This window comes from Amphimedon queenslandica, unplaced genomic scaffold (genome assembly GCF_000090795.2).
Source record: "Amphimedon queenslandica unplaced genomic scaffold, v1.1 AMPQUscaffold_13472, whole genome shotgun sequence".
Lineage (NCBI taxonomy): Eukaryota > Metazoa > Porifera > Demospongiae > Haplosclerida > Niphatidae > Amphimedon > Amphimedon queenslandica.
This window is the reverse complement of record NW_003546292.1, coordinates 303578-315171: the sequence shown is the minus strand read 5'-3', so window position 1 is coordinate 315171 and position 11594 is coordinate 303578. Positions and strand designations below refer to the sequence as shown.

The following is an 11594-nucleotide window of genomic DNA, read 5'->3' as shown; positions in this document are numbered from 1 at the left end:
ATCTGTTAACCTGAGGTAGTTATGAAGACATCCAGTTGCTTTTATAATTCTTTCAACAGTTTCTGGAGTAGCACGAATGGGGCGTCGGAAGATTCTCCATCTTGCTGCTAGGATACTAAATGTATTTTCGATGGTACAACAAGCTCTTGATTGTCAATAATTGTAGATTTGCTTTTCCAAAATTAGGTGGCTACCAGGGTATGGTTTTATTAACCATTCCTTCAGTAGAAATATCTCATCACCGACTAAGGTATATGGAAGTTGAATGCCATTGACTGACTCTGGTTGTGGCAATGGATTAATTCTTGTTGAAATACTTGCCCAATATATGATTCACCAAAAATAGATGCATCATTATCTCTTCCATATCCGCCAATATCCACCATAGTGAAAGTATAATGAGCATCACAAACTGCTAATAACACCATGCTATGATAGTTCTTGTAGTTATAGAATGCAGACCCAGCATTGCTTGGACATTCTATACAGATGTGCTTGCCATCAATAGCTCCAATACAATGTGGATAGTTCAATTCTCTTTCATATTCCCTAGCAATGCATTTCCACTGTTCAATACTTGAAGAAGCTTTTAAGTATTTCTTTTTCAGTGCAAACCACAAAGCATCACAAGTGTCCCAAATTATTCTGCAAACTGTTGATCGACCAAGTCTGAATGAAGATGATTGAGTTTGCTGTGAGTCCCCTGTAGCAAGATACCTTAAACACACAGCAAGCATTTCTCCAGGAGATATACTTTGCCTTGAATGACATGTGTTCTTTGATAAGTAAGGCTGCACAAGTGACAATAGATGGTCAAATCGTTCTGGAGTCATTCGTAAAAATCTATAGATAAAAGGTACTGTAAAAGAGAAGGAAGATATTTTTGGCTATATGCATATTAATTTCATTTGGTAAAATTTAATGACAAAATGAATCTAACTAATTAAGTGACGAGTCCCACTTTTGGAAATGCTCCTCCCACCCTTAAAGGATGCTAATGTGAAATATGATGCTATATGTACTGCTAGTGTCGCCAGCCAATTAAACTCTACAAATGAGCGAATATGGGTTTTTACTGACCTGAAATAAAATTCCCTATCAGTTACCCTCATTTCTGACAACAGAGTTTGATAAAATCCCAACTTTTTTCTTTCCAAAAATATCTTCCTCACCCAAAACTTGTGCTTAGCACGTTTTCTCTGCTTTTTTCCTGCTATAATAACAATTAGTAGCACTGAGAGTGGAAGCACCCTTTTTCTGTTCACCATTTTGATATAACAATTAGTTAACTTTAATGTTATTAAAATTAATTTTTGTAAATTTATATGGAAACACCTGTATTACAACATTCAGGCAACAATTGCACAACTTGTACAATTATATGGCAACCAGGCTTTAGAGCTTCCCATTAGCATCCACGCGTTGGCCTTTTTGACTAGGAAAAGATCATCTTGTTCCTTAACATATCAGCAATCCATCAAGCATGACAAGAAGTTTGTAGGGAATTTCCCTTCCAAGTCACATGTCATCAAAGTCACTATAGTATTGTTACTATACGTGTTGTTAGGCATTTTAAAAAATTTCTTGTGACCTTTTATGACACCCCTTTTTGTCCCAAATTTTATTAATTGAACACCCGTGTACAGCTAGTTAAACTAGTAGGCATGGCCAATGATTATTAAATTGATACACGGAGTCAGATACTTCCATGAGTCGGATATTTTTTGGAGTCGGTTATTTCACATGGTCCACTTGGTTGAGAGTACTACTACTACAAAGTTCACTAGCTATACAATCTTTTGTTTTTAATTTATTGTATTACTTCAAGATGTTGTATAATAATAAATTTTAATTTTGAACAATGTTTATTGTTACTACAAAATAATTTTTTACTATTTCACAAGTTCTCATGGGCTGTACACTACAAAACATAGTAGACCTGCAAGGCATGACTAAAGCAGCTAACCAGCATTCTATGAGCCAAAGACATGCCTATATGTATGTCACATTACAACTATGGTATAAGTAGCCAAAGACATGCCTACATGTATCTAACATAGTGACTATGGTATAAATTCATTGTCCTTGCAATACAAAAATCACTACAAAGAGTAAGTATTAATGCTATGAGGTTTTTTACCCTGCCAGATATACAACTAACTCATTAAATTGGTGCTACCATGACATTCTCATGGTAAAAGATGTAGCACGGTAACAATGGCTTCATGAAAGTGGGACTCCTATAAGTAAACAGTCTCTGCTCTTTTGAGTTGCCTTGTGACATATAAAACTCTATAGTTGAAAAACTTAAAAATTTTCTCTTGTTTAATAACTGTAAAATTGTTGGAAGAGGTGGTGATTATAACTTGGCTTTGTAATTCATTACTTTCTTAACTTAATCCTTAAAACTAGCTACATAATTAGGTAATGGACTTCTGTCCTTTCAGCCATTCAGTGCTTACACCCAGCTAAAGAGCTTCACATACATTCTAAAAGTACCAACTAAAGGTTATGTACCATTGGCATATTTGTATGTACCATTGAAAATTTATGATTGCATAAATCAAACTATTTGAGTTATAACATTTAAGCAACACCATAAATTTTGTCATTGAATTTATTTGAAAAACTCCCAACAATATGTAGAATTTCAGCAATAAAAAATAGTGTATCAGTGTCAGTGCTTATTGTTATAGTAAGAATCATTAGCTGTAATGATTGCAACACCTTTCCACAAGATCAGAACAATATTATGTAGACGGAAGCCTATATGTAGGGTTGAGGTAGATTGTTCAAGATGGTGAACAAAATTAACATATAGTTTTGAAATGCTCATAACTCTTCTATTTCACCTTGTAGACCTTTATGAATGGCTTAGATGAACTCTCATTCACTGAGCAATTCTTCTGGTACCTTCAAAGTGGTCAAAAAATTTTCTGTATAATAGGGCCAAATTCAATTTTCTGCAAAATTCTTCAGACATTTTCTTCTTTTACCTTCTTCTATGTGCCGAACTATATTTTTAACTAGAGAAGTTGACTTTTACATCAGTTCTTGGAGTGCGGGTCAAAGACTACAAAGGTGCTTTCTGTATCTTGTATCATGGGAAGCCATAAGATGAAAGGCACCGCGTCGGGTTTATATCTGGTAGACGATCACTTCCGGTGCAATACACATATTTACCAGGATGTGACATAGCTATGATTAAAGGTGCTGACAGTGCAATATATATATTTCACCGGAAGTAATGCTTGGCTTGTTCAGTTGTGATAACAATGATAACAAAAAGTCATTTGTAAAACAGCAAAATATGTTATTAATAAAAGATTTTGTTAATAAACTGATATAATAGTAGTCTTTATTTCTGCAAAGATTGATCGAATTGCATGCCCATTATATTCCAGAATGGAGTCAGTCTTTGCGACGACCTTTTATCAACAAGTGTAGCTCCTACTAGTCAATTTGAGATGAATTCTGTACCTCTAGAAACATCAAAAGAGTATTATTTACTGCTAGTAACATTTTTACCACCACACCGCCATTGAGTAAGTACCTTCATATCTCTATTAGTGTCCAAGGGTTCAAACCTGTACTAATTTCTTCCATTTCATCAGCACTAATGAAGGCTAACCTTCATTGAGCGCTCTACACATTTTCATTCGCTTCTTTTGCTGCTTTTTCTCGTGGTTCTCCTTCTCCTTCAGCCATATTGGTCCTTTACAGTTGTACCATGTGCTACTGAGCATGCACATAACCTTTCCTTCTTATGGCTTCCCATTATACAAGCCATATAGAACATGACCTTTCCCTCGTGGGTGTATCAGATATACACTCAAATGATTTTCATAATCCCTCGGGCTACGCCCTCGGGGTTATGAATATCATTTTTGTGTATATCTGATACACCACTCGGGGTCATGTTCTATATATTACTTAATTCATATAAGATTATAAACTAGTTATTTGAGCATGATATCACCTCACCTTGAAATTAGATGCCATTTTGAAACATGATGCATGTGCTCAGAGTTGCTATAGTGACTGACTGACTGCACTGGGTGGGTATTTGCTCTGTTCTCTTTTTCTGCATACTTTTAAGTAGTTGACAGACTAAGTGAGTATCTGTTCTTTTAAAACCTAATAGATAAAATATATTGAAATAACCAACAAAATTAGGCTTCTTTTATCACAGAGCGCAATATAATCTTACAGAGCTGTCAGAGTGAAACAGTTTTACTGCTGCTTTGTTCTGACAAGATAGCATATCTGTACTAAAGCAAGACCACTAGAGTTCAGTGTGTTCTCTTATACTTCTGACATATATATTTTGATATATTTTTTCTCTTATGTTTTTCAGATAAGTCTTTGCAGTTAGTTTTACAATGATAAGCAGTAGTTTACTTGTACCTCCTGCATATATGTACTTGGTGTTATGGTATTTGTTGGTTGTTTTAATGTTAAGTGTTGTGCTGTAAGTTGTAAAAAAAGGAAGTAGAAATGGAAAAGTGACGTAACTGGGGCTAAATTTTAAAAAAAAATTTTGGTTATAAAAAGAAATTGGAAGGTTTTATGTCTAAAACAGGTCCTATGCTACAGCATACTACATCAGGCAGTGTCAAAAGCATAGCTAGAGTTGCATATACCACATAGCTGGAAATACATGGGCATCGCTGGGCTTGAAAGATTGGTAGGGCACTAGGTCCATGAAAATGGTGGAACTTTGTCGTGCGCAAAAAATTTTGCAGTATCTCATTAATATTCATGATGGGTGTGGTCAATTAATTTCTACATTATGAGTCAGTTGTTGGTGTGTGTGAAGAAGTAAGCAGTGATTGAGTCTTTCCTGGATAGTTATTAGATGAATTAACTTGAATTAATAACTAATTTTAATAAAAATGGCTACTGATCTTCAAAATATTGGTGGGGCAACTACCCTACCTGCCCCTTAGGCAGCGACGCCTCTGAAATATTTGCTGGAATTTAATTTTGCTGTTTGCTGTTGATCATAAAAGCGCACAATTGAATTATGCAAAGCATTGTAAGTAATAATTGTATCAACAGTACACGCCTACACCAGCAAAATTAAATTCTACAAACATTAAAATTAGCTATATGGGCACAAAATCGCAAAATATAATTCCCACAAACTTTTCCAGCTATACGGTATGGTAAGAAAAAAATATAAGCTTGGGTATTCAAAAAATAATTCCATGCATTGAACCCAGGTAACATATTCCAAAAATGTGAAAATTGGTACAAAAAAAACAAGATTAGCAAAACTTTAAAATCAACTTGCTATACTCAAACAAATATTGCATTAATGCAGACCACAAAAAAAGCCTCTAGAAATTATTATGAAAAAATTCACAACCAAAGAAAAAAGCCTCTAGAAATCAGTATCTTAAGAATCCACAACAAAAGAAAGAACCATCTAGGGATCATTATCAAAAGAATGCTATCATAAAAATCCGGGCCTTCAAAACCAAAACTCCTGAAAACACTATTACGAGAATAGAGATGCAATATTATGTGGTATGAAAGACAAATTTCGAAGATATAAATTTTCTGATAACGAAATGGATAAATTAAGATGGCATTAAATAATAAAAATAAGAAGCGTCTAAATAATGATGATTATTATCCTAATTATAGTCACACTTTGTATACATTACATTGTAAATACTCATTACCTGCACAAAATAGTGAAGCAAAGGAAAATTATTATAATTATAAACATTATGGAAGCATTATACAGCCCTAAAATAGTTAACGATTTATTGCAAACAAGTATGAACGGGGTAGATTTGGAGAACACAACATATCAGATACTGTAACAAGTATATTATTACAATCAGTTTTGACACAAAGATCTCACAAAGTAGGTGTATTGATACGTGCAGCAAATAGCATTAGGAAATTGAAGTTCAATAGCTTTAGTGAGCAAAGATTAGGGAGACTTGTTTTTATGAATTGCAGTACATCACTGATAACCCATCCCACACATTCAGGATTTTGCATTCACTTTATACCGTACTCAAATTTTCTGAAGCTAGATCTGGTTCATGCGTACTATAGAGTACCCATTGCTACAGAGGATGTCCATATAACGGCAGTGACTATGCCTTTTGGATTATTTGAATTCACTCATATGCCCTTTGGTCTAACAAATGAAGCTCAAACATTCAGCATTTGATGGATATGGTACATCATGGTCTTGAGTTCGCCCACGTATACATTGATGACGTGTTGTAGCTAGTTCTTATGAGGTCGAACACAAGAACCATCTCACACAAGTATTCCATCGTTTTAATAAGTATGCAGTCTTCATTAACCCTGAAAAATGTGAGTTTGGTCAATCCTCATTACACTTGTTCATATAGTTGATGAGAATGGTATCCAACCATTGGAGTCTAAGGTAGCTGATGTTACTGATTTCACTTTACCTCTGTCTTAGTTTGAACTCAGACAGTTATCAGGTCTCATTAATTCTGAATCATTGCTTCATACCTCATTGTTCTCAAACCCTCCAACCTTTGTATGCTTTACTTGTCTTCAACTCCTGCTTGTTCTCTTTTTTCCTGGACTGATGATTTGGACGATGTATTTCATAAAGCCAAAAGTGCACTAGCTGAAGCCACTCTACTGTCTAATCCTAAACCTCATGCTCGCACTGCTGTCATGTCTAATGCTTCATATATAGCTGTGGGAGCTGCTCTACAACAATTTATTCATTATCTGTGGAAACCTATAGCCTACTTTTCTCACAAGTTAAGTCCCACTGAAGCTAGATACAGCACTTATGATATAGTTATTGGCTGCATATTTATCCATTTGTCACTTCAGGTACTTTGTTGAAGTTCGTACATTTTCTGTTTATGCTGATCACAAACCACTCACAAAGTCTGATAAACAATCACCACATCAGTGTCCACATTTGAACTTCAAAACGCAGTTCACTACTGACATCAGATATATTCATGGTCCTTTGAATTTGGTGGCTGATGCATTATCTCGCATTAAACTTAATCAGCTGTCATCATTAGACACAACCTCAGTTATTAATTGTGAGGACATGGCTCTAGCTCAAGGAGATTGTCAGTTTTATTCTGAGGAAACTCCTATACTCTCTTAATTTGGAGCAATTTCCTATTCCTCATTCTAATCTTACTCTCTATTGGGACACTTGTAAGGGAACACCCTGCACAGTAGTACCACCTTCATTTTGTCGTACCGCATTTGATTCCCTTCATTTGCTCTTATTCGTTCTACTGTCAAGCTCATTCTATCTCGATTCATTTGGCCTTAAATGACTTCTATATCAAGACTTGGAGTTGCTCAAGTCTCCATTGTCAAAGGTGAAAGATACATACACACATTGTCTGACCTGTAGGTACTTTTCCCTCTTCTAATACATGGTTTGACAATGTTCACATTGATATTGTGGGACCACTCCCCTATGTCATGGTTTCACATATTTACTTACTTGTATAGACACGTTCACTAGATGGTCTGAAGCTTTTCCTATACCTGACATATATGCTCTAACTATTGCTCGTGCTTTAGTAGCTGGTTGGATATCATGTTTTGGTGTCCTTTCTACAGTTACTACTGATAGAGGCAGTCAATTTGAATCCTCTCTATTTGCTGAACTCACTCATTTATTATGTATTGTTAGATGTCATACCACAGCATACTACCCTCAAGCTAATGGCATGATAGAGAGATTCCATCATCAACTGAAAGCTGCCTTGACAGCTCAACCACGTCCAGAGTCATGAACTGAGTCCCTCCCTCTAGTATTATTTGGTATTTGTACTGCTGCTAAAGAGGACTTACATACTCTCCAGCTGAAATAGTTCATGGTACATCTGTTTATCTCCCTGGTGAATTTCTCTATCCTAGTAATTCCCTTTCACTCTCAGAGTCCTTAGACTATTTGGCTTGACTTAAGTGTTACACTCACTACATTCTCCATCAACTTGATTTACTCATTCTTGATTCACTTACTTCCTCTTCACACGTATTAATTCAATGTAATTTAGTAAAAAGACCCCTTCAACGTTGGTATGATGGACCGTATAAAGTATTGGAACGTACTGAGAAGTATTATGTCATTGATATTAATGGTATTCGAGACACTATATTCATCAATCATATCAAACCAGCACATTTAGACAAAAATAGTACTACTCTCCTTAACGATGATTCTCTCTTAACTAATTCTCATTCTACTTCTCCTTCCCTCTTTGCTTCTTCCATTACTGCTCGTTGTAAGACCAACACTACATGTTCAGAGACCAACAGGACTTGCTCACACACCAACACTAATTTTACGGAGACTCGTTCAGATACCATTACTCGTTCTGGTTGACTCATTTCTCTTCCTGATAGACTCAATATTTGACCATTTCTCACTTGTTCTCTGGAAGGGGAGAACTGTAGGGTACACTAACTATACTTATGGTATGTTTATCATTTTTTGTTATTATTACTTAGTATTATTATTATTTTGTTTCAATCATGAAAGAGAATATATATATTATTATGACAATAATAATAAATAGTAATAATAATTTATTGGTTTTCTGTAGTTAGTTGATTTTATGTTTTAGTGTAGGCTTTCTTCTCTTTTTCTTTTTTTTATAATTATTATTATCGTCATTATTAATATTATTATTATTAATATCACTATTAACATGTACAAAAACAATGACTAGAAGAAGAAAGTAGGGGAAAGAGGGAGATCCTGGAGGAGACAACAGATAAACAAAAGGGAAACATGAAAAAATAAGAAAAAAAACTAGCTAAGACAACAAAAGAAAACAAGGTTAAATCTGGCATCCAAGACAGAAGGAAGGGGAAGGAATCGGCTAAGTCACATTTGAGCATTAGCATGCCACAAAGAAACGGACAGTCTTGTCGAGACACCTCAGAAGGATCCAACCCTTTTCGTGAGGCAAGATGGTGACCATCATTATTATTTTCACGCACGCATATAACACAGTCATGTTGTTTTGTTCATTGTCCTTTCTTCTCTTCTTCATTATCTGTCTTTACCATTGTTATCATTTTCCATGTCACTTCTTTTGTTATTTGAATGATAACCTTTCCACAACCTTACTACTTGTTACTTTATTTCGTCTGGGCTTACTAGCCGCGACAAGGGCACTTGCTAACTGGTGTGATCTAAAATCCTACACCACTGCATCATCTGTAAGTTATTATGCAAAGCATTTAGCCACCTGGAGCACACATGCAAAGCACACTGAGTCATGCAATGGTGAAGGATTTTTAATCACACAAGTTACCAAGTACTGTATTGTTTCCTTACTGTTTTTCAAATTCAATCCTAGTATTTTCTAATTTTTAATGTTTTTATTTATGTATTATGCATGCATTTTTCATATTCATTACTTCACATGTTTAACAAAAAGTCACTAAGTCAGCAAAATACTAGATTGGGATATATTTGTGGCTGCTTATTTTCGTGATTCTTTTAAACTCTGCAATTACCATTGTTACCAGATTCAGTTTCAATTTAAAAAGCCTAAATATTAATAGAAAATCACTCTGTCGCTGTGTTTTTGGGTTGTTCTTGTTGTTGGTCTTCTTCGAACTCTTTCAACCAGAGCTGCTGTCTTTCTTGTGTCTCGCCGTGTCTTGCCCATTCTCAGGACTCTCACCCATTTAATTACTTGGGCGTCGTTAAATATCACAAGCATGTAGATTTACAACAAAGAGCTGAAAGGTAGTGGTCTATGCAAGATAACAGATGAGTAGATGGCTGGCACTAACTAAAGCTGATAAAGAATAGACAATTAACTGCTGAACACAGTAATTGTATAAACACGTCTTATTGTCATAGCAACAATCAATTGGTTTCCATGGTATTTTTTTCCACCTTTTTATTACATTTATTATCATGAAAATAGGCAGCTGCCAAAATGTCCCAACCTACTGTACGTCCAGTAAAACTGATGGGTAACAAAAATAATTTTGCACTTCAAAATCTTTAAGAAAGAAAGTACATGTACATATGCATGTGTGCACTGCTTCCTTATTATGTGCAGGTTGAGTATTTTCAGCAACGATCTGGAGTTACGAGTCAACATTATAACACTCCCACTAGGGATACATTGCATCTATATGACAGAGCCCGAGGCCCAAGGGCTAGGTCATACAAATGCAATGTATCCGGCAGCAGGGGTGTTATCAACATTATTTGTGCGATAATGAGTGGCCGTATTAAAGGTGCACACCAATGCGCATGCTCAGTAACACCACACCTTGTGGTAAAATGATGGCAATGGAGGACAGTAGGCTCAGGAAAAGGTACTTTTATCAACTCATTCTGGCTTTAGGTTGACATAATCTTCCTACTTTCAGGCTATAATGTCTGGAAGAGGTCCAGAACAGAGATCCTGCACTTGCTAAAAAGCCATGTATCGATTTTACGTTACCCTGCCATCTTGTTTAGTATTGAGGCTTAGTCAACCATTGATTTTAACACTGAAGGAGAGCAGTTAAACTCTACCTGCATGGATTATTGGTTTATGAATCAATCTAAAGTTTCTGCAGTCCGGAGACTCAATTGCTCCGACTTTGTACCCGCTGTCAGTTCTTGCGGGCCAGTGGGCCTAGGCCACACTTTATTGCAAACTTTTTTTACAGTGTACTTTCAGCTTTTAATACCCGTGCAATAATGTTGTTTCTTATAAGAGATTTTGCTGTCAACCCACATGGATACAAATAAAACCACAGGGAGTGTTACAAATGAAAGCTGTGTCACATCACATTTGTAACCACAGGTAGTGCCTTTGATACACTCACTCATTATTATACAATAGAGAAGGCATACTGTGGCCTCAAAATGTAGTTTATCTTTCTGCACATACTGAGAAAAACTAGTCTTACACTGAGTTATCAACTGAATCAGGTAATAACGACACAACCTGGTAAATATAACAGGTATGATGGCCGACAATAGATGTAGACTGTGACTGTAACACATTCAATTATTGACAATCTTTTTAGAAAACTGCTATGTCAAATACATTATAAGGTGAAAAGGCTAAAACAAATGAAGTTTCATTTCCCTTTGTGGAAAATAAACTGCAGAGAGAAAAGTTCATTTCCCAACAAAGAAAGTAGAGTCGCTTTATGGAGCACAAAAAGACCAATACTTCATGGAATGGTGAGCTTTTCCCTCTGCTTAATCATTCTATACCCTCCATTGCTGCAAACTACAGCTTCATAGCAGTACACACATAACTCACTCTGCAACAGTTTGTGATCACAAAAAGGATACAATGATTAGTCTGTAGTCCCACAAACAGATACGGCAGAAAGTTTCACACCTAGTTAAAGATATCAATACAATGCTAAAACAATTAATGTATAAATTGTACATGGATGTATGCATGTACCTTAGTCTTCAGAAAAATGTTTTGTTACAATGTCCCTAAACCAGCTAAACAAACTTTAAAACTTGCAAGTTTTCAATCAAGTACTCAAATGCAATAGCATGTGCATGTACTTAGAAAATATGGGACAAAATCTCCTAATTGAAGGTGCCATTTAGAAAAACATTTTTG

General features: G+C 35.5%; 1 protein-coding gene and 1 pseudogene across 1 annotated transcript; one reads left to right on the top strand and one right to left on the bottom strand.

The window, feature by feature from the left end:
- Positions 1-245: 245 nt before the first annotated feature.
- Positions 246-833, bottom strand: LOC100640235 (putative nuclease HARBI1). Its single transcript, XM_011404497.1, has one exon. The coding sequence runs from the start codon at positions 831-833 to the stop codon at positions 246-248; it is 588 nt and encodes a 195-aa protein (XP_011402799.1).
- A 5704-nt stretch (positions 834-6537) lies between these two features.
- On the top strand, positions 6538-8371 carry LOC109580907 (uncharacterized; annotated as a pseudogene).
- Positions 8372-11594: the final 3223 nt, after the last annotated feature.

Coding starts and splice junctions, on each gene's coding strand:
- LOC100640235 (XM_011404497.1), bottom strand. CDS start 833: ATGACTCCAGAACGATTTGACCATCTATTGTCACTTGTGCAGCCTTAC.